This window comes from Acinonyx jubatus, chromosome B2, assembly GCF_027475565.1.
Source record: "Acinonyx jubatus isolate Ajub_Pintada_27869175 chromosome B2, VMU_Ajub_asm_v1.0, whole genome shotgun sequence".
Taxonomy (NCBI): Eukaryota; Metazoa; Chordata; class Mammalia; order Carnivora; family Felidae; genus Acinonyx; species Acinonyx jubatus.
This window is the reverse complement of record NC_069385.1, coordinates 119,426,497-119,451,314: the sequence shown is the minus strand read 5'-3', so window position 1 is coordinate 119,451,314 and position 24,818 is coordinate 119,426,497. Positions and strand designations below refer to the sequence as shown.

Genomic DNA, 24,818 nt, shown 5'->3' with positions numbered 1-24,818 from the left:
TTATGCCCTCACTCGCCCTTAAGTGATCTGCATAAATGATCTTTCTTTGAAATCCCTCTCTAGAGAAGACATGTTTATTGAAACTGTCCTTCAGCTTTAAATACAAAAATAAAATAGGAGCTTCCTCAGAATTTCAAGTAAGAACAATTCTATAAACCCCCCACTCTCAACTTTAGTCTCCTCCCCATATATCTTTCCTTCTACCTGAGCTTAGGAAAGCATGAATAAATAGTGGAGTAAAGAGATTTTGCTACAGAGAAATAGAGGCCAATTTTCTCCAAAAAGGAGTATTTGCTTTGGTTCCCAGCAGGGTTGGGGAAAGTGCATTGTGGGAAAGTCCATTGCCCTCTATCCCAATCTCACAAAGAAAGAGAGGGACAAGTGTGTGAGAAGGAAAACCTCCATCCCAGTTGGGAGAGGTCGGGTCCCAAGGCCCGGTTGCCTTCTCACCAGTGGGGCCAGACTAAAAATAGCGCTGCAGGCACATCCCTCTAGGGGTTCTGGTGTCACCAGGAGGCCAGGCCTAGCAGAAGCAGCACCCCTCCAACTGTGCCCCACCAGGGGTTGCCCACCAGCCCTCCCCCAGCCCTTCCCTGAGTCACCGAAGTGGAGGCAGGGCTGGTGGAGGCGAGGATAGGGCCAGATGAGTGGGCAGGGGCAGCCAGCGGGTCCTAGGGAGAAGAGGGAGAGCCGGTCAGCGTGTCTGCACCCAAATTAAGCCTGCACCTACCACCCCTTACACTGCTTATCCTGCGATGGAAAGTGGGGGTGCCTCACCTGCGGGGTGGGGGCCAGCACCAGGAGCCGGAGGAAGGCATGGGTCGGGGGCACTGGGCTGGCTTCTGGACCTGTCGCAGTCACAGTCACCATCACCACGGAGTCTGGAGCCGCTGAGTCCGGGATCTCCAACCACAGGCGCCCCCAGGCGGTCTCATTTGGTTCCAGGCGAACCCTGTCGAGTACGGACGCCGGGCTGAAGGCCCAAGCTCTCGAATAGTTGAGAGCCCAGGATCCGCGCCCAAAGCTGGAGGGGAGGGGAGGGGAGGCGAGAATCTGAGGGCCAAGCGAAAGTGGCTGCTGTGGGCGGGGCTTAAAGTACCAGCTCCCACGCCAGGGGAACCGAAAGGTGGGCCGGAACTGAACCGGAGAGTTCAGGGGCAATACCTGGAGAGGTTGGAGGTGAGAGCGAAGCTGGGCTTGACAGATGTCCTAAGATCGAGATCCTGAGGGCCCGAGAAGCTGGCGATGCGGAGGCTGAGCGGGGCCTTGCTGCCTGGAGCCAGGAATCCCGGGGAGCCGCTGAGCTACGGAGGAGGGCGGGTCAGGCGAGGAGGAGCGGGTCAGGCGAGGAGGAGCGGGTCAGGCGGCGAGGAGGCTGCAGCTCTCTTCAGCCCTACCTGCACCTTCTTCCTGCGTCTCACCTCCAGAAGGACAGGGACCACGGTGCAGGGCTGGGGAGCAGCTCGGTGCAGGCTCTGCCCCTCTCCGTCCCGGCCAATCAACTCCAGAGAGAAAGGTCCCACAGTGGACAGAAGTGCGGACGGTAGTGAGGCGGCGAGGAAACCTCGCTCCAGCGGTCCCGTGGGCTCCAAAGGCACCCGGCCCAGCTCGGCACCTTCCGGGACCCCTCGTAGGACGACGTGAGAGAAATGCGGCAGAGGAGCTCCAGGGTTGCCTCTGGAGCCCAGCCCTGTCACCTCTACCAGCAGCTGGGTCTGGAGGCCTGGGACAGGGGAGGGGAGGGGAGAACACTGGTCCACATGAGATTCAGAGACAGGGAGAAAGGAATGATCGGCTTTTAGAATAGGGGTTACCTCTGGGGATGAGTATGAATGGAGAAAAGGGGTTACCTCGGAGGGCTATTGTTGGGCAGGGTCAGGAAAGATTCTGGGATGCTGAAAATGTTCTAAATCTTGAGTCGAGTGATGGTTACATGAGTGCATTATATGAAATCCACCCAGCTGTATACTTAAGTTTAGTGTACTTCATTATATGCAAGTTATAACTCCAATAAAAGGATATATATATATATATATATATATATACACACACACACATAATATACATACACAATATACAATACATATATATAGAGAGAGACATATACATATACAATATATACATGTATATATATTAATGGACAAGTTGGGGGGGTGGGTAGACGTACCTGCAACTGGCTGAGTCAGGGGGTAGAGGCCAGGGTGGGGGCCATCCTCCACAGGGATCCCAAAGTAGAAGAGGAAGTCCAGGGATGTCTGGGCTGAGGAGGGCCAAGGCAATCAGAGACCTTTCTGAGATGAATGTGATTGATACCGCTCTCTGAGCTCTGCAGCCTTCCCGTCCCTTCCCTTCCCAGCAATATCTCCCTCCTTACCTTGCACTCTCACCCGGGGTGTGCTCTCGGCTGTGACCAGGATCTCCCAGGTCCCTGTCTGTGGGGGGTCACTGATGGTAACTATCCAGAACTGCCCAAAGCGGCGAGTGTGACCTAGAGGTCCCTCGCCTTCCTCCTGGCCCTGGGAGACCCCTGATGGGGGTGGGGGAGCAAGAGATTGGCACATGAGCTAGCTCCTGTCCCTTAGGATGTCACCCTTCATTCTCCATTCTTCCCTCTGCCTTGAGACACACACGTGGAAATACCTGCAGGGTTCCTGATCCAGAAGCTGCTGACCTCCCCATGGATCCGGATTGTGACCCTCTGGAGCAGTGCATCCACGCTGAACACAAGTGGCCTTCCAGACACTACAACAGGAGGTTCCAGGGGAAGGGTAACCTAGAGGGATGGGCAGAGCCAAAAAATAGGGGAGAAGATGAGGCATTGAATGAAGTGGGAACAAAGACAGGAGAAAGGTGGAGACAGAAAGAAACTAAGTCACACATGGAGAAGGGATACCAGTGAAAGAGGGGCCCAGGACCAGGGATGAAGTTACGGTCAACAACAAATTGGAGGCAAGGGATTAAGGGTGAGGTGATTGCTTCTTGTCCCTCCTTAAAAGATGGCAGGACTTCCGAGGACAGACTACTGGAGGCCAAGACTGGGGGACAGGGGGCGGTGCTAATAGGGAAGGAGCAACGTGGAAGTTGGGTAGCCATGGATCTCAGAGAGAGAGAGAAACTTCCTTTCCCACCCTTCTGACTGCAGTGGCAACACAGCAAGCAGTGTTAAACTATTAACCTATGAGAAAGAGCAGTGCCGTGTTACCTGTACCCTCAGTTCTGAGCCAAAAGCATACTCCGGCCCTCATACTTACCAGGTCAGCCATGCTGTCCCCAACAACAGCTGCCACATCCTGAATGTGCTGGTCTTTGGTGAAGATTACCTCTCCTCCTGAGGCCAAGGCCACTGCTTCATAGGGCTCAAAACGCAGAGGGGACAAGACCTCACGCCGAGCTCGGCCCTGAACCCTCGATGGGTCCTCCGTCACTAGGAATGTTACCTGTGCCCAGAAAAAGAGGCCAGTACTGAGTACTCCAAGTGCTGTCTACCATTGTCAATGAGGATCTGTGCTCAAGTGTTCTGCGGAGCTGATGAGGAGGAGTAAGGTCTTGGTCTACCCTCTGACTGTTCCTGCAGAGTCTCCCAATGACACAGCCCCAGGCCTTCAGTTAGTAGTTGCCACTCCCTTGTAACTGTCTCCATTTGTCATCCACAGTGGATTGCTGGCAACTAGATCTCCAGTTCTTCAAATGGTTTATTGGAGACCAGTTCAAATATGCATTCAGCATCATGTAAGGGATCAGGATGTGTTATACTCATTGTCTGCTTCTCCCACCCCATGCCAAAGGCTGGTTCAACCACCAGGGTGTGGTGTGATCCTTGTTACGAGATAGTCATCAACAAGGTATGGGAAACCCCATATCTCTGGGTGGCTAACATCGGATGTCCCATCAGCTGTGCTCACTCTGCAGCGCCGCTCCTGAGTCAGGGACTCCACCCGGTTGGTGAGAAAGGCATCCTTGGGGGAGGCGTCAGTGAAGACAAAGATGTCTGAGAGTGGAGGTGTGTGCAGCAGAGCCAGCTGGCAGAGAGGGAAAGTGCTTGTGTTAAAAATGGCAGCAGCAGAGGAATGGGTAGAGGAAGGGAGGGCAGAATAGAAAGAAATATGGCCCTGGAACCCTGGAGTGAAGCTAGTGGAACTAGGCTCTGAAGGTGGGGTGGAGGGTGGAGGTCCCAGGAAGCCTCTAGTTCCCCTTGGTGGTGGGAACTGGAAAGGAAGGGGGAAGAAGGGAAGGGGGAGGGGGAGGGCAGACCTCCAGGGCTGACAGACACATCTCGGGCTCATCTCCACCCCCCAAGGCATGGATCTCATTGAGTTGTTGCCAGAAGCTGTCAGGGTCACTGGTGGTAAAGACAGGGCCAAACCCTGGGGAGGAAGAAAGAAGGTTGAGATGAGTGACGAGAGGTCTCCCCTCATCCCTACCCAGGGCCACCTCTCACCCCCCAGTCAAGAGGCCTCGCTGTGCTCCTGGGGTGAACAAGTATTGAAATAATAATATTCTCTGATATTTCTATAGGCAGGGCTGGGTAAGGGCTAGTTACCTTTGCGGGGAAGTGGACCTCATTTCCTTAACAAAATGGCAGCATTTCCTGTGGTCCTGAGAGGGTCTTTATTGGATATGTGCATAAGTATAAAAAAACACCTGGGGCCTCAGATTCCTCACCGGAAAAACCAGAGAGATAATGGTACCTACCTCAGAGTGTCATTAGAAGGACTAAATGAGTTGATTTTGTAAACCTTAGAATAGTGACTTGACATATAATTAATGCTAAACTCAAAGCTTCATCAAATATGTGATAAACCAGGGCACCTGGGTGGCTCAGTCAGTTAAGCGTCTGACTTCGGCTCAGGTCATGATCTCACACTCTGTGAGTTCGAGCCCCGCGTCAGGCTCTGTGCTAACGGCTCGGAACCCGGAGCCTGCTTCAGATTCTGTGTCTCCCTCTCTCTGACCCTCCCCTGTTCATGCTCTGTCTCTCTCTGACTCAAAAATAAATAAACATTAAAAAAAATTAAAAATAATATGTGATAAACCCCCGTTAAATTCCAGCTACTATGAGATTTATGCAGGTAAATCAGACTCAACGCTTGCCTTTAGGGAATTCTCAGCGCTGTAGCTATTTTATTTGATGGCCATTTCAACCCTAGAAAATCCTGCCTATCTTCTAGGGTTGAAATGGCCATCAGATAATATGGGTCAAGTACTGACTCATTTTATCGATGATGAAACTGAGGCAAAAAAAGTCTAAATGATCAGCCTAAGCATGCACAGTGACTGGTCAACCCGGGTCAGTCGGTCTAACTTCCAATCTGTCTCAGAGGCTTCACAGAGGCCTGGACCCATCCTCATCCCAACCTCTGTGTACAGAAAATGGGGAGAATTGAAAATCACTGATTAACATGGAAGCCTAAGAAAGCAGAGGCCCCTGGCTAAGCACAGATCATGATTAACCTCATATGGAAAGTGCTGCCATTTTGGAAACAGAGGAAGAAGTGGCCGATCGTACACACAGAGGTACCAGTAAAGGCTCAACCATAGGAAACGTCACCATTTTAAGGAAGTGGAGCCATGAGGCCCTTTCCCCCACCAGTGGCATTTACCCCTTGCCCTAGACTTTCCTTCCTTCCGCTATCCTCGCCAGACCACAGTTACCTGGATCATGGAAAGGGACCAGGATGTAGTGGACAGGCTCCATGGGGCTGCCCCGTCGCTGTTCCACAATGTGGCGAACCTGGATTTTGGCAGCATTGATCTCCTCACCCATACTGCCTGTGGTGTCTAGGACGAAGCTCAGACTGGAGGCTGGGCTGATGTCCAGGAGCCTGGGGAGCAGGCCAGAGATACGGTGAGGAGTCTGCACATTTGTCCCCAGCCCCCATTTACTCAGCTCCCCTAGGACCACATGCGCATTAAGGAGCACATCGCCCAGAGGCCACTCACCTGGAGAAACCCCTGTCTCCCAGCCGGTTTCGCAGGAGACTGAGGGCCTGGATGGAGGCCAGAAGGGCCAGCTTTGCTGCCTGGAGGTGCAGCATGTGATGGGGAGAGAAGCCTGGGGATGTGCTATCCTTGTTGATGCCTCCCCGTGGTGGCTGGGAGCTGCTCTGGTCAAAACGGCCCCCATGGCTACATTTCCCTGGTTTGGGGAAAGAGATCTGGCGGGTGGAGGTAAAAAACCCACTGCCTCCTAAGAAAATGAGGCCCTTTTTGACCTGGCCTGACCTCTCACTCTTCAGCAAAGGATCAGCAAGAAAGATGACATTTGTGGAGGGCCAATCTGGAGTAAATCCAGAGGGGTCAGTCATCACAGTACATGGTGGATCCCCTAATCCCTCCAGTCCATCCCCCAAAGCTACCCTTGGGTAATGGAGAAGTCTTACTGGTTGAATAAGAAGATATTCCCCCACCCAACAATCATGGCCACCTCAGTGGGCCTCCATCCATCTACCCCATCCCCAGCATCCACTCCTTCCAGAAGTGATGCCATAGGAAATGGGACAAGGGCCTACAGTTCTGAGATCCCTAGGGAGAGGGTCAGGGGAAAGGAAGTGACTTTCTCCCCTTACTTCTGCCTGGTACCTGGAGGTTTGGAGGGATGAGTTCCAAAGTAGCCAGAGGTGAGGAGTGTAAAGCCCAGCAAATTCCCGGGGCAGCTCAACTCCTCGCAATCAGAGCAGGTAGGATCGTCCACTGGGAAGAGAGGACAGGGGTCTAGATCCCAAGATCCTGCCACCACTGACCTTTATCCCCATCCATCCAAACTTTGGCTTTTCCCTGAGCTGGCAAAAGCCCAAATGTACCCTTCTAGGATTTCTGAACAAAAACCTAGAGGTCATCTAGTGATGAGACTGAATATGTGAGACCGGGACTGTGCTAGGAAACCCGGAAGCGTGAGCTGTGGACAGGAAGTGAACTTGTAATGGACAGGAGGCCGCGTCATAGCTCAGGTGGAAGGATGAGGGGACTGTGAGGAACAGCCCTGTATGTTCCATCCCATGTTGGGGGAGGAAGCCACACGAGAGAGAACTCAGCTGAGGTCTGCAGACCTTGGTCCTGGCTCTGTCCACCCCTGTGACCTTGGGGAAGCTATCTAACTGACCTGGCCTTTGGCTGGACTGGGGGACCTCACAGGTCGTTCCAGAGAAGAAGCCATGTCACATCCTATGTGACCTGAGGATGTGACACAGTGTCTGGGGAGGCTGAGAGGACATGGCTTTAGTGGGCTTCCCCCATCCCCCAGGGTCATGGCCGTACCTTGTGCCAGGCTCCGGAGCTCCTGCCTAGGCCAGAGGAGGTGAGGGTGTGGCTGCTGCTGTCCCAGTTCCACCCAGTTGCTGTGACTGTAGAAATCCTGGGGGGAGGGAGGGCGAAGGGGAATGAGGCGCTGTCTGACCATTCTCACAATCTCCAGCGCTTATTCTTCCTCTTGGAAAGCCTCCTCCTACCCCTGCTGCTGCTGTCAGATACCCCAAGTGCCCTCCACACCCTCTGCCTGTCGCCCAGAACAGAGCTCTCCCCAGGTGGGAGCCTCCCGGTTTTTCCTCCCATCCCACTCAGAGTCCAACCAAAGGCCTTCCGGTGGCCTTCAAGGCCCACTCCCAACCTCACGCCTCCTCGCTTTTCTCCAGCCACAATGGCCTCCTGGCTCTTCCCACAGGGAGAGCTGCCAGTTTGGAGGTGGGGGAACTAGGGACCAGTCTCAGGGCACTGGCAAGCAGTGCCCCATCACTTCTTGAGTTGGGGGAGGTGTGATTAAGAAGGCACCATGAGGGGGCGCCTGGGTGGCTCAGTCAGTTAAGCGTCAGACTCTTGATATCTGTTCAGGTCCTGATCTTGTGGTTGGTAAGATCAAGCGCTGATGGTGCAAAGCCCATTTGGGATTCTCTCTCTCCCTCTCTCTCTGCCCCTCCCCTGCTTTCTGTCTCTCTCAAAATAAATAAATAAACATTAAAAGAAGAAGAAGAAGAAGAAGGAGGAGGAGAAGAAGGAGAAGGAGGAGGTGCCAGGAGGAAGTCTGTATCTGGGGGACAGGAAGACCCGGGGTGAAGAAACCCCTGCCCATTTTATGCAGTTCTCACCTGCAAAGCATGAAGTGCAGCCCCAAGGCGCTGGCGGGCCAGGGTGTGGTCAAGAGCTCTGGCTGCCACCAGGGCCTCCCGGAGAGCCCCCACTAGGCGTGTGCGCCCCTGGCCCAGCCGCTCAGCATCAAAGTGCAGGTCAGGGTCATTCCTGGATGTTGGCAGAAAGTCCTGGGCTGCGTTGGCACGGGAGACCTCACCTAAGGCTGCTCGGAACCTCCGGGAAGGAGACCCAGGTCCAAAGTAGGCAGCAAAGAGGTTGTCAGCAAGAAGGGTGTGGCCCTGGAGAGAGTGGGTTAGGGGAGAGGGGACCCTTGGGTTGCACCATTGCCCACGTTTTCTTAGCAACTGGCATTCAGGTTGGGTGTGCAGGGAATTGAAGGTCCTGGGCCTTACGAAGGAAGGGCAATTCTGGACCTTTCTAAGGAGGAGGGGGGGGGGGGGACTCCTGATTTTAGGACCAGGACACTTGGGTATTGTTACTGCAAGGGGTAGAGGTGGGTAGCCAAGGAAGAGAAGGATGTCCCTCCTCTTGGCCAGCAGGGCCCTGAAGAAGTAGAAGTCCCAGGGAATTGGGGAGTCCAGCTGGGATGTGACAGGACCTGGGGACGCTCACCAGGAAATCCTCAAGACGAAGCGGGGGACGGCCCGGGGGTGGCTGCTCCAGGAAGAGCTGCAGGGTGACATTGAGCGCCGCCTCCTCGGTCAGGTCCTGGTGGGTGACGGACCCGGGGGCAGCCAGGAGGCTCCAGATGTTGGGGAAGAAGGAGGTTGCAGGGGGCAGCAGCTGCAATAGCAGCAGCAGCAGCAGTGAAGGATTCAGGTGGGCCAGGGGCACGTCTGCAGGGAGCATGGCTGGGACATGGACCTGAGGGACAGAAGGCTCTCGAGAGCAGGAAGCAGCAGCGGGTCCAGGGCAGGCCCAGCTCTTTAGCTCTTTGTCTCCACCGGCACCTGCTTTGGGCCCTTCCTCTGCTTTGCCTGAAGCACCTGGATCTGCCCCAGCCTGGCCTCCCCTCTCAGTTGCCTAGACAACCTGAGGGCCTTAATGGGCTAATGGGGACAAACACCTGCAGGAAGGAACTGAGGCTCCTTCCCCAAGACCCCCTTCCCCACCCCCAGACCGACACCCACACCCCCAAACACCCAGCACAGAAAACCTGATGAGCCTCCTCTCTAGGCCTCTCCCCTACCTGGTTGCTGGGTCTCCCGCAGGGCCGCTGGGGCGTGGTGTCACAGGGCACTTAGGTCAGAGTTATAATTAACTCAGGACGAGTGGAGGGGGAGGGAGGCACCGGCAGGATGGGGGCAGGCCAGACAGCCCCTGGCCCCTCTACTCGTGCCCGCCCGAGGCCACAAGCGGCAGCCGGCACCAGGGCGGGGCTCCCTCAGCAGCAGTGCAGAGGTGAGTGGAGAAGAGCTGGGAGGAATGAGTGAGCAACATGACTCAGGCCTGGCTCAGCGCCAGGGACAGACCCAGGCAGACGCACCTCTCTGCCCACCCGGCGCCTCTTGCTCAGCCTGCCGCCCTTCCACTACCTTCCCAGACACGGGCCCTCAGTGCCCCTCCCCGGCCCCACCACACACAGACAAGAGATGATTTTGTGGCAAAATATTTTATTGCTGCCACCCCCATGGCGGACTGCTGGGGGTTATGAGGGTCAGAGTTGGGTGCATCACAGCATCTTCTGAAATAGCGCGATGGCCTCGTCCACCTTCCTGAGCTCTGCTTCTGTCTGCTGGAGCTGGGGGTGGAACAAGGGAAAGGGGGTGGTGGGTGGTGAGGATTCAGGCCCAAGAGAGACCTCCAAATGCTCGCGATGGCACAGGGGTCCCAGTTGGAAAGATGGGTGGGGACCGCAGCAGGGAGTAGTTTGGGGACTGTGTGAGCTCGGCTGGCCTGTTCCCTCCAAATTCTCACCAACCTCCCCATCAGCACCCACCTTCCCCTCCATCATCACTGGCCTCTCAGGTCTTGCCTTTTGCCAGAGTGGTCAGTCCCCCAAAACAAAGGAGCCCATGTACCCTAGCCGGCAGCCTGACCCCCAGCTGGACGGCAGCACACAGGGGTTAGGGACGCAGCCTCCCAGGCAGGCACTGGGCCTTCATTTGTAAAATGGCAATGGGGACACCCCCTGCCCTGAGCAGGTTTCCGGGAGATTGGACTGAGCCCTGCTCAGCGACCAAGGCTCCGTAACGCAGCCTCCGCTCATTTCTCTCTGCGTCCATGTGGTTCACCCCACTGCTCCTCCCTGGAGAGATCCCAGGTGAGCCCGCCAGGCTTCCTGGCTGTAACTGGTCCTGAGACCAGCACCAGGCACTCAGGATGTTCTGGGCACTGGGTGGGGCACGAGGGCTCTGGCTGGGAGGCAGGATACCTGGTTCTAGGTCTGTCTTCACCTTGCTTGTGTGACCTTGGGCTGTGCCTCTGCTGCTGACCCTTTCTCATGTAAGAGGAGGGATTACGTGGGCCCCGCCTATGCAAGGAGCCCGGGCGGCCTGCTCCCCCATGGCTGCCCAGGGCTGGGCCTGATGATGGAGGGAGCAGATGGTGTGGGCAGTGGAGAAGGAATGCCCACCCACACCACACACCTTGACTTTGTCTGCCTCCTGGACGTCAAGGGGCACCTTCGTAGGGTAGTTCGAGGCAGCGCGGCGCTCCCGCAGACGCTGTGCCTGCCGCTGTGCCTCACCACGCTTGGCCTGCAGCTTGCCCAGCTCCCGGGCCGGGTCCACCAGTCCCTGCAGCTGCAGGTGGACGGAGCAGCGGTCAGAGGCCAGGGCCACAGCACAGCCCTGTGGCGCGGGAGCCCCCAGGGCCAGGACAGCCACCACGCCCGCGCTGGCCAGCGCCTGCACGTAGCCTGACACAGCCGACGCCAGAGCGCCCGTGGCCTCATCAGTCACTTCTAGGAAACCTGCGGGGAGGGAGGAAGGTGAGATGTGGCCCCCAGGAGACGCGAGAGGAGGCAACCACGTCGGACAAGGGTCCCAGAGTGGACTGAGGGGCCAGTGGGACGAGGTGGCTCACAGTCAGGCCGGATCCGGGTGAGGTTGTAGTCGGCACGCAGGGAGCGCACAGCTCGTGTGATGCTTAGGGCCAGTTCCATGGCAGCTTCTGCCTCAGGGTCCTTCCAGGAGCACTGTGGGATGGGAGAAGGAGTGAGGGAGGCAGGGGGGCAGGCCAGAGCCCCCCTCTAGGCTACACCCCATACCTCCGAGGGCTCCGGATAGGAGGTAATACAGAGGCTAGGCGGAGCTTGTAGTGTCCGCCGGGGCAGCCTCTGGAACAGCTCCTCGGTCACGAAGGGCATGAAGGGTGACAGCAGCCGCAGGCCAACGTCCAGGCAGGTATAGAGGGTCTGGCGAGCACACTCGGCCACCACCTGGTCCACCCCATTCAGCACGGGCTTCAGGCACTCCTAGGGGACCAGGAAGCACAGAGCACGAGGCTCAGGGACGGAAAAGGCCCAGCCTGCAGCCCTCACTGTGCCTGTGAGGACCAGGAAGGGGACAGGTTGGCTCAGGTCTCGTGGCCAACCACTGGCAACGTGAGGTCCGGGGCTCTGCCGCCCCCCACCCGTCTCTCAGCTCCTCCTCACCAGGTAGACATCACAAAGCTCATAGAGCCAGAAGCTGTACTGGGCAGTGGTGACAGCTGGGAAATCATAGGCCTGGAAACCTTGGTTGCTGAGCCTCACGGCCTCAGTCAGCCGGCTGCGGATCCAGCGGTCCACCAGGCTCTCATGGCCTCCAGGCTTGGGAAGAAGAGGCACATCAGCGAGGAAGTACCATAAGCCCAAGGGGGAAGGAGGCAGAAGCCCATGGGCGGCAGGAACCATGGGCAGATCGGCATTCCAGCAACCTGATACGTCTGAAGCAACCACCATGTGCCCAGCATCTGGAGGAAAAAGGACCCCCACCCCCTTCTCGGAGGACCCCGATGCTCAGGCTTTCCCTGTATCTATCTGTCCCGCCTGTTACAGGAAGGCTCCTCCGGGGCAGGTGCTGGGCCTCCTGACTCAGTGGCTACAATCGCAACACAGCACGGACCATGCTCGATGCCTGAGCAGCAGACAAGCTGCCTGTGTGGGTGCTGCCCACCCTGCCGCCTACCAGGCCCTCACCTCAGAGGTGGGTGACGGCACAAAACCCTTCCCAAGGCCACGCAGGGCAAACTTTGTGGCGTTCCAGAGCTTGTTGCAGAAGTGGCGGTATCCCAATATCCGGTTCACATCCAGGTTGATGTCGCGACCTGGGCGGGTGTGAAGTATGACTCCTCACTATTCTCCCTCCCAACTCGTGCCCATGGCGAAGGAGAAGGGTGGGCTCAGGGAAGGAGGAGGGACTCAGTGAAGAGGTTTTGGAGGCCATACCCTGGGACGTGTAGGCACACAGTCCAAACCGGAGGGCATCGGTGCCGCACTCGGGAATCCCCGCCGGGAAGTCTGCCTTCTGTGGGGAGGAGTCAGTCGAGGGCGTCCTGAGGCAGCCTCACCTACCTCAGCCCACACTGTAGCCCCAGAGCCTGTCCTCAGTACCTGCCCTTCTTTAGCCTTCTCCACCTCACTGGGATCCAGGTTGCTGTTCAGTAACTGGTCGTGGAGGCCCTGAGGGTGAGGTGGGAGTGGTCAGGGGGCCGTGGCCACAGCCCCACAGCCCTTCCCAGCCCAGCCCAGGGCGCAGCCCCACCTGTAGGGAGACTCCGTGGATGACGTCCAGGGGGTCGATGACGTTGCCTAGAGACTTGCTCATCTTTCGGCCATGGGCATCTCGCACGATGGCGTGGAGGTAGACCTGACAAGCAAGGGCAGGGAAGGCCCATGACAATGTGTCTCCTCACCCACACCACAATGCCTGCCGGGGCCCTGCATCCGGTCTGCCCCGTTCTGAACCTCAGGCCCCCACGGTACCCCTGCCAGTGCATTTGGCACTTTCATGGGAATTAGAGGCGCTCCCTCATCTAGGAAGCCATGGCACGGAATCACTGAGTGGAACCCGGGCTGGCTTTCAGTCCCCACAAGCCCTCCCTCGCTAGGCCCACCCACAGCTGTCCGTGGGCTGTGCTGTGTCCCCATGTGTGCTGAGCCTGAGCTGTGGCACAGGAGGGTGGGTGATGGTAGGGACTGTGGGAAGGGTGTCGGCAGTCTTATCACCTCTCTGAAAGGCAGCTTGCCAGTGAGCTTCAGGCCAAGCATGACCATCCTGGCCACCCAGAAGAACAGGATGTCATGGCCCGTCTCCAGCAGCGTCCCCGGGTAGAACACATTCAGATCTTCTGACTGGGGGCAGAGCAGGGCATGATGGGGAGCCAAGCACCACCTCCAAGACCACCATTCCACCCTGGGCTGGTCCCCCAGGAACATACGTGGTTGGGCCAGCCCAGGATGGAGAAGGGGAAGAGGCCAGAGGAGAACCAGGTGTCCAACACATCCTCATCTGAGGGAGGCCAAAGGTCAGAGATCAGAGGGGACACAGATGAGGATCAGAACCCCAGCTCTGCCCTTCACCCCCAAGGTCCTGACTTGCCTTGCTGGAGACTGATCTTGTCAGGGGACACTCCAAATTCCTTGGCTGCCTTCTCCCGGGCCTCGGCCTCGCTGCGCCCACTCACCCAGTACCGCCCATCAGGGTCCTGCCGGAGGTAGGGTGAGTGCCAAGGGGGTCCCTCTGCCTTGCCCTGACCCCTCCCCCCAGCAAGGACCCCACAGACCCACAATTCCCTGAGATGTGCCAGTGTCCAGCTCTGGCCCAGTTCTCACCTCTCCTGGGGGCACAGCTGGGTCACTAACTGTGATGAAGTAGGCTGGGATGCGATGGCCCCACCACAGCTGCCGGGAGATACACCAGTCCCTGCAAATGGTGGGGGGTAGGGGGATTAGGGGGAAGGGACGTGAATCAGGCAGGGGAGGGAGGTGCCCCGGCCTGTGCCCTGCTTAGCCTCTCACCCAATCACCCTCCCACATCAAGGGCCCTGACGCACCGAATGTTGTCCATCCAGGCGTGCCATGTCCGTTGATGGGCCTCAGGTAGGATGCGGAGGTCACCCCGTGTCACAGCAGCACTAGCGGCCTGGGCCATCTCCCCACAGCGCACGTACCACTGTGGCCGCAGGAGAGGCTCCACCACGTCCTTGGACCGGCTGTGAGAACACACGGGTGGGAGATCAAGAGGTGAGCACCCTGAGGAGCCCCTCCCCTGCCCTCTTCCCAGGCCCCCGTCCTCACTTGCAAAGCGGCACCACCATGGGGTTGTCCTCAATGCCTCGGAACAGTCCCCGCTCCTTCAGTGCCGCCAGCACTGCCTTCCTGGCCTCAAACCTCGGTAGGCCCTGGGTATGAGACAGGCCTCATCACGGCCATGCCTACGTACCCCACCATCTCTCGACCTGGCCACCACACCCCAGGTAGTCTCACCAGGAAAGGCGGGGGCACGTTGATGAGGGCCCCTCGGGAGTCCATGATGCTGATGGCCTCCAGCCCGTGCCGCTGCCCGACTTCATAGTCATTCTGGTCATGTGCGGGGGTGATCTTCACTGCACCTGGGGTGTACATGGGGGTGCCGGGGTCACGAGGACTCAGTGGAGTCTCTATACACACCCTCTTTTGCTGAAAGATGTGGCCCCCAGACCACCCTTGTCTCCCACCTCTCGAGTACAGCCCCCTGAAACCCAGCCCAAGTCCTGCTGGTTTAGGAAAAGCTTCTTCTTTTTCTTCCAGGGGGAAGATGAATGACCAAAGGGTGCCTCCTTCTCTCTCCAGAGAACAGCCCCCGGCTCACCTGTGCCAAACTCCATGTCCACAAAATCGTCAAAGACGATGGGGAGGCTCTGAGACGAGAATGGGTGAATCACGCTCCTCCCCTTCAGGTGCTGGGGGCAGAGGGAGACATCAAAAATACAAGAAGGCAAAAGCAAACAATAAATCATTTCAAAGATGAAAAAAAATTCAAAACAGGCTGGACCCAATTCCTCTTACCCAGGTCCCTGATTGTCCCAACACCCAGGGCCAAAAAGGAGCTGAAAATGAGTTTCTGATGCAATTTTCTCTCAGCCAAGAGGCTGAGCGCCCATCCCAACCTCATTCACAGTGTAGGAGCCCCTTCCAACCAGCACTCCTCCCCAGCTGTGGGCAGCACCCCTGCCACACCTGGTATCTCGGGTCTTTGGGGTGCACAGCTACGGCCACGTCTCCCAGCATCGTTTCAATCCGAGTTGTCGCCACTACCACCTCCTCATCACTGTCTAGGGTGACACGAGGACTTGTGGTCTCAGCTCTGGCCCCTTCTCACCTCCTACCTCACCCAGCCCGGGACCCTGATGCCCCTGGCTCCTACCTGAGCCTTGGACCTTGTAGGCAAAGGAGACAAGGACCCCAAACTCCACCTTCTCCTTGTAGCCAGGCACGGAGAGCAGAGTGCGACCTGTCAGCTCCTTCTTATCCACCTGTGAGATGGGTGTTAAATAGCCAGGGAGCTGGAGTGGGGGCGCGGAGATGGAGAGAGCCTGGGGTGGGGGTGGGGACACACCTCGATGTCAGAGATCGCAGAGTTGAGGGTGCAGGACCAGTTGACGAGACGGGTGCTGCGGTAGATGACTCCTTCCTCATGGAGCCGGACGAAGGCCTCTGTCACAGCTGCTGAGAGTTTCTAGGGAGCAGGGGGAGTCACGCATGGGCCCAGGTGCCTAGGGACCCAGGCAGACTTGCCAAAGCAGTGGGATCTGGCAAGACTTGGGCTGTCCAGAGTCCCACCGTCAGCACACAGACCCCTTTGAGGGCTAGAGGGCAGAAGTATTTTTCTTGAGCAGGAGAGAGAACTACGGGAACACAAAGGCAGGCAACAAGCCTGAAGACTCTGAAGATGGCAGGGAAGCCACTCAGCTAGGGACAGGTGCTGGTGAAGAGAATCCTGGGAGTTCAGGCTCCATAGGAGAGTGAGGCCCCAAATGTGTGCCACCTGAAAGAATGTGAGCTCCCAGACTGGGTGACAAAGGGCCATGATAAGGGGCAAGAAGTGGTATTTGCAGCTGAGCCCTTAGTGGTTTCCTATGAGCAGTGGGCTCCCCTCCTAGGGGAAGGGTGCTCTCTTCTGTGGGTGCTCTGGGAGCTTCCCTGTCCTGCCTCAGCCCCAAGACCCCTCCTACTCACAGGGTCCATGGTGAAACAGGCTCGATTCCAGTCCAAGGAGCTGCCAAGCTTCTTCAGCTGGTGGTAAATCCGGTCACCCTTCCTGGAAGTGGACAAACAGGCCGGGATCAGCACTCAGGCCTGGGCTGGAGAGAGACACTGAGCAGCTGATGGGGTATTTTCACCCGTCCCTCTGAAAATGACCTGGGCCCCAGAGCCCACTGACCCTCAGCCTCCATGAGGGTCTGGCTCTGCAGCCAAGGCCAGAGGCTACAGAGATCTTATCTGGACAGGGGGACAGGAGTTGGGCGGGGGGGCTGCATACTCACTCCTCTTTCCACTTCCAGACCTCCCGTAGGAAGGCCTCTCGGCCCAGCTGGTGCCGGCTCAGCCCCCGTTCACGCCAGAGTTTCTTCTCCACGACCACCTGAGTGGCAATGCCAGCGTGGTCACAGCCAGGGTTCCACAGGGTGGTCTCCCCTCGCATGCGGTGCCTATGGGAAGAACACGAGGACCCAAGGGGAGTGGGCTGGTGGACCTGGCATCAAAGGAAGAAGGGGCTCCTGGGCAAGGAGTCAATGGACTCAGGAAAGAAAGGGGCCCAATTCTAAAGTTATAGTCAGGGAGGGGCGCCTGGATGGCTCAGTCAGTTAGGTGTCCGACTTCAGCTCAGGTCATGATCTCATGGTTCATGGGTTCGAGCGCCATGTTGGGCTCTATGCTGACAACTCAGATCCTGGAGCCTGCTTCGGATTCTATGTTTCCCTCTCTGCCCCTCCCCCACTCATGCTCTGTCTCTGTCTCTCAAAAATAAATAAATGTTAAAAAAAAAAATTTTTTTTTTAAATGTTCTAGTCAGGGAGCAATGTGCAAGGACAGCCAGAGCAATCTGGCAAAAGAACAAAGAAACAAAGACGCTCTTGCCGCATGAGAAAGTTATGATTATTAAACAGTAAGTTACTAAAAAATAAATAAATAAATAAATAAATAAATAAATAAAAAAAAATAAACAGTAAGTTACTACATAGAAACAAAGTTACAGATAAAGGGAACCAAACCGGGTCTAAAAACAGATGCAAGCACATTCAGTATTTGTCAAAAGTCGCATTTCTTATCAGTAGGGAAAGGATGAGCTACTGAATAAGTCTGTTTAGGACAGCTAGCTAATTAGTTCCCTACTTCCCAACACTCAACAACGATAAATTCTAATCAGACTGATGAACTCAACACTATCAGAAAAGCATTAGAAAAAAATAACACACTTTTCAAACTAAAAAAAAGACCAAGACACAGATGAGACTGTGACTCTGAGGTAAGAGAGGCCTTTGTTAACAAGATGCAAAGATAAAGCTAAAGAACACTGACAAATCAACTAGACCAAAATGTAAAAATCTCAGAATAAGACCCCTAAGTAAAGTTAAAAAGCAAGTGATAGGCCATTTAGGGGGAAGTGACTAGAAGCTAATAACACATTAGGGAACTAATCAGGAGGTGAATTAGAGAAAATAGAGTAGCATTGCAGGGCTACATCTGCCACGCTCTGGTTCAAGTTCGTGCAGCTTATGCTCAAGCTCTCTGCTGATGTGGCACATAAAGCCATTAAATTCCAATGACCTTTTCTGTGACCTTTTCGAACTAAGCACATTAAAGCGGGGAGAGGAAATTATTATATAAACAGAGGCAACTGGGTGGCTCAGCCCATTCAGCTTTTGACTCTTGATCTCAGGTTCAAACCCTGCGTTGGGCCTGGAGCCTCCTTAAAAATAATAATAATGAAATAAAATAAAATAAAGATATTAAAAAAATAACAAAGAAACACTACCTATACATCACTTTCAAAGACTCATCAAACTATATTATATTCATTACTTTATAATCTGATCATCCCCACTACAGTTAGATCTCCTTGGGTCCTTGGGAATAGGGACTAAAGCGACTCCATTCTCCTGAGCTCTTCGATCCTCAAAGTGTTGGTTAAACATGTACTGGATACAGGGGTGCCTGGTTGGCTCAGTCGGCTAAGCGTCTGACTTCAGCTCAGGTCATGATCTCGCGGTCTTCGAGTTTGAGCCCCGCATCGGGCTCTGTGCTGACAGCTCAGAGCCTGGAGCCTGCTTTAAATTCTGTATCTCCCATTCTCTCTGCCCCTCTCCTGCTCATGCTCTGTCTCTGTCTCAAAAATAAAAACATGTACTGGATACAAATATGTTTTATGAAATCTGGTATTTGTTAGGTATTACCAAAGAAGTAAAGCATAACAAATGAAAATACAAAGAATAGGGGCGCCTAGGTGGCTCAGTAGGTTGAGCGTCCGACCTCGGCTCAGGTCATGATATCGCGGTCTTGTCTGTGAGTTCGAGCCCCGTGCTGGGCTCTGTGCTGACAGCTCAGAGCCTGGAGCCTGCTTTGGATTCTCTGTCTCCCTCTCTCTCTGCCCCTCCCCTGTTCATGCCCTGTCTCTCTCTGTCAAAAATAAAATAAACATTAAAAAAAAGAAAACACAAAGAATATTTTACTAAAAGCATTTCTCAGGGTTTGTATAAAGTTGACCAAAAAAAAAAAAAAAATCAGTAAAATGTCATAGGTATTTGCATGAAAGTACCCTATTCTCTGCTGGGGAGAAAAAGAAAAAATATAGATATACAACCCACTTTTATTAATAATGTTTTGTTGATGGAAATATTTAATGTTGTGTTTCACATGTTATTTTTTTTTTTATATTTACATTTATTTATTTTTGAGAGACAGAATGAGACAGAGCATGAGTGGAGGTGGGGCAGAGAGAGGAGACACAGAATCTGAAGCAGGCTCCAGGCTCCAAGCAAGCATTCAGCACAGAGCCCAATGTGGGGCTCAAACCCATGAACCACGAGGTCATGACCTGAGCCGAAGTCGGACACTTAACCAACCGAGCCACCCAGGCACCCCTGTTATTTTTGATTCTAAAATGTTGATAGAAATCTATTCCATTTAAGTAAATGGGAGTTTCTAACATTTTATTTAGGCCATGTTCATTAGAAAAAAGGCTGCTATCTTAAAAGTTCTTTTTTTTAATGTCATTTGCTTCTTTTTTTTAAGTTTATTTCTTTATTTTGAGAGAGAGAGAGAGAGAATGTGAGCAGGGGAGCAGAGAGAGAATCCCAAGCAGGCTCTGCCCTGTCAGTGTAGAGCCTGACTCAGAGCTGGATCCACCCAGGGGCCCCACCTTAAAAAGTTTTCTAAGAAGTGTTCATTCTTTCCTAGTGTTACTAAGTTGACCGTTGTATGTTACATGTATTTAACACAACTCTGTATTTTCAGCTTTCAATTCCTCACAAAATTCTAAATCTGATGTTGTATCCCTAGTGCCCAGAGCACAGCTGGCACATCGTGATGCCTGGTAAGTACTCCCAACCAAATTAAGTTAGTAAATAAGACTCCAGAAAAATTTCTCAGAACTTAAATTAAAATTAAATAAACCCTGGCTTCTAAAGATAAAAAGTTGTTTTAAAATACTTTTCTAGGGGCACCTGAGTGGCTTAGTCGGTTGAGCATCTGACTCTTGATTTCAACTCAGGTCATGATTCCAGGATTGTGGAATCGAGCTCTGCTTTGGGCTCTTTGCTAAGTGTGGAGCCTGCTTAAAATTCTCTCTGTCTCTCTCTCTCTCTCTGTCTGTCTCCTTCTGCCCCTCTTCCCTGCTAGCACTCTCTCTAAAATAAAAGTAAATAAATAAATTGAATTAAGTACATTTTTAAAGAAACTTGCCATCTGGAATATTAAATTATATAAATTGTTAACTAATTAAAATATTAAAATAGTAAAAATTAGGAAGGAACAAGTACTAGAACAGGAGAAAACATACACAACAAACCAAAAAAAATCAATATCTGAATATTAAAGAATCTTCCAACAAACCAATTAAAGAAAAAAAAAAACCAAAAAACAAAGAATCAATAGAAAAATGGACAAAAGATGGGTACAGACGATTCATATAAAAGGAAACCTGACCGCCCAAACATGAACAGGCACAGACTCAGTAATCACAAACAAACACGGATATGTCCAGGGTCGGAAAGGGAACAGGGAAATGAATACTCTCACATGCAGTTCACAGAAGTATAAATCACTGAAGCTGCTTTGGGGGCAACTTAATATAAGCATGTCCCTCAGACCCAGAAGTTTCACTTCCTGATAGTATATCAGAGAATCCTTCCACTCGCGCTTGAGAAAGCATATACAGGAATGTGTATTCCAGCAAGGTTTTCGAGAGAAAAATCAGAAACAGCCATTAATAAAAAAGTGATTCCAGGGCACCTAAGTGGCTTAGTCAGTTCAATGACTGACTCTTAAGAGCCTGCTTAAGATTCTCTCTCTCTCCCCCTCTGCTCCTCTCCCCATCTTGTGCACTTACTCTAAAATAAAATTAAAAAAAAAAAAAAAAGTGATTATTACAGCACAGCCACATTATAGAATGCTATGGAGCAATGAAAGAGAATGAGATCAGTCTATGTATAAGAACAAGGAAAAGATCTCCAAAGTAAACTGCTAAGTGTAAAAAAAAAATAAAAAAGTCGTAGAGTAATATGTTTGGGGTGAGCCCTTTATGTTAAAGAAGAGAAAAAGAAAAACCCACTCAAAAGAAAAATTATACAGTTCTATGGGCATGCATATTTGTAAGTAGATAGGAAAGATCTGGAATGATACACATCAAAGTGGTAATAATGGCTATGTTTCAGGAGGGAGTAGGTCTAGAGAGACGCAAAGAGACTTGAAGCTTTAAATTTCTTACAAAAACATATTCACAGATTTCTTGTTTAACTCAAAATAATGTTATTTTCCATAGCAAGAGCAGGGAGAGAACAGCATCTGCAAATGAGGGGTGTTGGTTGCTTGACTGGGGGAGCATGCTGAGGATGATGGGAATGATTACGAGAGAAGTGTAGCACCACCAGGGGGCACAGCTGAGGGCCAATATGGAAGAAGGGAGGACAGATGGCCTGTCAGGGAACAGAAGGGAGGACAGGAGTGAGAAGCCAGAGAAGGCACAGGGAACCCGTTGAAGGAGAGGACAGGAACTCACCATCGGGTCAGGGAGTCCTGGATGGCGTTGGTGAGTGCGTGGCCCAGGTGCAGGGAGCCTGTCACATTGGGGGGTGGGATGCACATCATGAAGATTCCCCGGGGATTTGGTGCTGACACGCTGGCACGCTGATGGGGGAGGAAGGACGGGCACATGATAAGGCCTCATGTCACCTCTCCCGGCCCCCTCCCAGGCAACCTGTTCTCTGGCCCTGCTGTCCCCCTCCCACATCTCCTCCAGGCCTGGGCAGTGGAGGCCACTCACTCCATACTCGGGCTTGAAGAAGCCCTGCTGCTCCCACCAAGGGTACCAGGCAGCTTCCACGTACTGAGGGCTGTAGGAGTCAGGCATGGTGCCACTGACATCTGGGGGAGAGAAGGGGAGGGTCAGTGCCTGAGGCTGGGAGCAGCTGGGCCGATGGGCCTTTGGTGCTTACATCACAGGACAGGCATTGGGAGATCCAGGGGCTGTGCAAATCCTCACAAGCCAAGCAGTGGGAGCAACGGCAGAGTAGGAAGAGGTAACACTGCGCAGCAGCAGAAGAGGGTGGATGTGAAGTGCTGGGGTCCCTACCCCCTTCTAGTACCTTTCTTTTCCCCAGATGGGGTTGGGAGGTCGTAGGTAATGACCCCAGGATCCCGTTTCCCCCTCTTCTCTGGTTTTGGTTTCTTCTGCTTGGGAGGGAAGAGATACAGGCACAGATATCATCCACCCATGTGTGCTACCAGCTTTCTTCCAGTCCTACCCTTAGCTTCTCACCTCCCCTGGGGGTGGCTGCTGCTGTTGGCTCTTCTGCTTCTGCTGGAATTTCTCTAGCTTCTCCCGTTTCTTTGCCTCTTTCTTGAGTTGCGTAGCAGTCTTTGGGGGTGCAGGGACCTCAGAGCCTAGGCAGAGGCACAGAAATGCCAACTTGGCCCATTGGGGACCCTCTGTGAACCTTACTACTATGTTTCAGACGGGCTATTCCAGCTGCCCAAGTGCTCCTCCATGCTGGTCTCCCATCTCACCCTTCCTCAGGCCCCTTCCCCAGTGATTCCACCATTCATAAGAAAAAAAAAAAAGAAAGTGAGCTACACGGAAAGCCCAGAGGGACCCCTCCCATTTTACTCCCTACCCTGACTCACCTGGCTGTTGGGAGAGCAGTCTGGCCCCTGAGTACAGAACCACTTCCCCCAGCACTGCACGGAATTCTGGCTGCTGGACACAGGTGATAAACCAGCGTGTCACATTACCCCAGATCCGGCGCGCAGAGGGGTCCAGGACCTGGGATGGTGACAAGAATTGAAATAGCCTTAGTCACCCTATAATGAGGTCTGAGGGGAGCTTCTGTCATTCTTCTCTAGGCCCCGGTGACTTACGTAACGGAAAGGCAGCAGCAAGGCTGTGACAGCCGCCAGGTCAGCCAGAGTGGGAGCCTCCCCAGCCAGGTAGGTGTGCAGCCGAAGCCACTCTTCCAAGGGGCTCAGAGCCCTCCCCAGGGCCCCCAGGGCAGCCTAGCAGGAAAGGGAAGAGGTTATGAATATGATAAGGCTTGGCCCACCTCAATCCCACCCCTTATCCCCACCCAATCCAGGTGACCCCCTTCTACTCCACAAATCACCACCTCTGAGGTCAAATGGTCATAAAAATATTCCCATTTGTTCAATGAATTCCTGCTGAACACTTACTATGTGTCAGATGCAATATATCAAACACAAGAAGTTAATGTTAAGATTACATGAGACAGCACAGTAACTGCTTCAAGAAGTATTAAGTACCTACTACAGGCCAGACACTTCTCTAAGAATGAGGAGATGAAAACAGACCCTGCCTGGTGGAGTTAACACTCTAGTGGGGGAGACAGACAATACATATGCAAATATATAACACATTACCCTATTTTTCTTCCTAAGTGCTCTAAAGAAAAATAAATCAGGCTGAAGTGGGGACAAGGAATTCCAGAGAGGGAACCTCTATTTTAGACAGAATAAGCAGGATATAAGGAAGCAAGTCAGGGTCTAAGTCATATATTCATTTCATTCATCCATTCATCCATTCATTCATTCATTCAAGAAATATGAAGTATCCACCATGTGCTCAAAACTCTGCAAGGAGGTGGTTGCTTTGAAGAATTCCTGGCTACAGTCTGGTACAGTTCTCTCTCCTCTCCCTTCCAGCCCTTCCTCATTTCCCTCTCCCTCATCTCCTTCCAGCAGGGGCCACCTCTCGCACCCCACTTGCCTCTCATCTCTCCTTCACCCAGTCTTTATTTTCTACACTTCACAGTAACCACGGCCTTCATCAGCCTCAGACTCCTCAAACTTCTGTGCCCAGACTTTAAAACACCTGGCACCAGACTGCTCTGCACACTTCTTTTAATCTTCTCGAGTTCCTCAACATGAAACTTTCTCTTTTCATCAACGGGAAGACCAAGGCTTCAGAGTTTAAGAAACCGGCCCAAGGTTATCATACCAGGCGGCAATCTGGGATTTGATCAGTGTTTCTCCACATCTGACATGCTATCTTCACTACCCATTCCACCGACTTTCTTCTAAATTTCCCCCTCTCCCTCTTCCCTTCTCCCCAATCACCTGGGGGTCCTGGGCAGAGCTTCGGAGTCCCAAGGCCGGCAGCGATGCTCCACAGGCAGCTGGTATTAGCTCCGTGTCGGCGTAACTGACCCACTGTTGGACCAGGACGGCGGCCCGGCTACCGCCAGGGCCCCCCAGGCCTGCTGGCCACAGCAGCTGGGCCACAGCGGTGGCCCCCCACACCCAGAGCCCGCCGGGCCCCTGCTCCAGGGCGGGCAGGCGGGGTGGGGGAAAGGGAGTCCTGCTGGTCGGGGGTGGCTGAAGACAGACGCGGGGGTGGTCTCCTCCCCAGCCCGGTCCCTCCCCGGCCTCCCCATAACGCGCAGCGATAAGGGCACGGAGGCTGGGGAAGGCATCGGGATGAGGGGAGACATACAGGATGGACATGGTTACTCAGGGGGTCCGAACGAGGTGGACAAAAACCTAAGGAGAAGGAAAGACGGGAAGACTGAGGAACCCAGGGGCGTCCTACTGGAGGAGAGAGGGCACCCCCGTGGGGACTCCTGTACCGCAGGTGCCCGAGACCCCCAGGACTGGAGGTCTGATAGGGCCTTAAAAGCCAAGGGCCCGGCTCTCGGAGTGGCAGTGCCAGTGGGAAACTCCCCAGGATCGCGCGTGCTCGGGGACTGCGGGATAGACCCTCGGCGAGCGGCAGGACGCGGGCTCGGGCCGCCGGTACGTACTGGAGAGAGGTGGTCAGGCCCAGCCGGACAGCCACCTCACGGCCGGGCGCCGGCCGAAGGTGGACCGGCCTGGAGGCCGGGGCCGAGAAGTCCGGCGGGCAGGGACGGTGGGCGGTTCTCCGGGCGATCCTAGCTCCCTGCGACCGCCGCCGGGCCGTGTGTGCCCACGTGTTCCCCCCCCTTTGTGACAACAAGCGTTTCCGGGCCCGCGGGTCCTGGCGCGGGCGGCCGTGCTCCGCCTGCGTGTGCGGGTGCGGCCCTGCCCGACACTGGCCCGGGGCCGCGCCACCCGCCGCCGA

At 54.1% G+C, this 24,818-nt stretch overlaps 2 protein-coding genes across 10 annotated transcripts; both read right to left on the bottom strand.

The window, feature by feature from the left end:
• Window positions 1-60: 60 nt before the first annotated feature.
• VWA7 (von Willebrand factor A domain containing 7) lies at window positions 61-9,583 on the bottom strand. Of its 8 annotated transcripts, XM_015082172.3 has the most exons (17): window positions 9,272-9,583; window positions 8,695-8,946; window positions 8,079-8,360; window positions 7,255-7,351; window positions 6,580-6,690; window positions 5,941-6,136; window positions 5,653-5,822; window positions 4,252-4,364; window positions 3,903-4,019; window positions 3,252-3,437; window positions 2,641-2,773; window positions 2,375-2,527; window positions 2,168-2,260; window positions 1,422-1,723; window positions 1,165-1,304; window positions 778-1,024; window positions 61-671 (listed from the first exon to the last, which is right to left on the bottom strand). In XM_015082172.3, exons 2-17 carry the CDS (start codon window positions 8,929-8,931, stop codon window positions 507-509), a joined length of 2,742 nt encoding a protein of 913 aa, XP_014937658.2. In that variant the 5' UTR covers window positions 8,932-8,946; window positions 9,272-9,583; the 3' UTR covers window positions 61-506. The 8 variants fall into 8 exon arrangements, 6 of the variants coding, with proteins under 6 accessions (XP_014937658.2, XP_053078998.1, XP_014937660.2 ...); XM_053223023.1 differs by lacking the exon at window positions 9,272-9,583 and having other exon boundaries at window positions 8,695-9,185; XM_015082174.3 differs by lacking the exon at window positions 9,272-9,583 and having other exon boundaries at window positions 778-952; window positions 8,695-9,185.
• Window positions 9,584-9,678: 95 nt separating this feature from the next.
• On the bottom strand, window positions 9,679-24,652 carry VARS1 (valyl-tRNA synthetase 1). 2 transcript variants are annotated; one of them, XM_027058093.2, is made up of 30 exons: window positions 24,520-24,652; window positions 23,837-24,259; window positions 22,625-22,759; window positions 22,391-22,529; window positions 22,026-22,150; window positions 21,853-21,940; window positions 21,531-21,631; window positions 21,267-21,394; window positions 16,534-16,698; window positions 16,226-16,307; window positions 15,606-15,725; window positions 15,414-15,522; window positions 15,227-15,321; window positions 14,859-14,949; window positions 14,495-14,619; window positions 14,306-14,409; window positions 14,062-14,220; window positions 13,841-13,931; window positions 13,608-13,713; window positions 13,447-13,517; window positions 13,235-13,360; window positions 12,771-12,875; window positions 12,620-12,688; window positions 12,455-12,533; window positions 12,206-12,333; window positions 11,681-11,836; window positions 11,294-11,500; window positions 11,110-11,221; window positions 10,671-10,996; window positions 9,679-9,823 (listed from the first exon to the last, which is right to left on the bottom strand). In XM_027058093.2, exons 2-30 carry the CDS (start codon window positions 24,221-24,223, stop codon window positions 9,755-9,757), a joined length of 3,798 nt encoding a protein of 1,265 aa, XP_026913894.1. In that variant the 5' UTR covers window positions 24,224-24,259; window positions 24,520-24,652; the 3' UTR covers window positions 9,679-9,754. The 2 variants fall into 2 exon arrangements, with proteins under 2 accessions (XP_026913894.1, XP_026913895.1); XM_027058094.2 differs by having other exon boundaries at window positions 21,853-21,937.
• Window positions 24,653-24,818: the final 166 nt, after the last annotated feature.

Coding starts and splice junctions, on each gene's coding strand:
- VWA7 (XM_015082172.3), bottom strand. CDS start 8,931: ATGCTCCCTGCAGACGTGCCCCTGGCCCACCTGAATCCTTCACTGCTG. Junction 8,361..8,694: donor TTCGTCTTGAGGATTTCCTG/GTGAGCGTCCCC, acceptor CACTCTCTCCAG/GGCCACACCCTTCTTGCTGA. Junction 1,025..1,164: donor CTCACCTCCAACCTCTCCAG/GTATTGCCCCTG, acceptor CCTCCCCTCCAG/CTTTGGGCGCGGATCCTGGG.
- VARS1 (XM_027058093.2), bottom strand. CDS start 24,223: ATGTCCATCCTGTATGTCTCCCCTCATCCCGATGCCTTCCCCAGCCTC. Junction 13,932..14,061: donor GCCTGGATGGACAACATTCG/GTGCGTCAGGGC, acceptor CACCATTTGCAG/GGACTGGTGTATCTCCCGGC. Junction 12,689..12,770: donor TCCACGGAGTCTCCCTACAG/GTGGGGCTGCGC, acceptor CCTCACCCTCAG/GGCCTCCACGACCAGTTACT.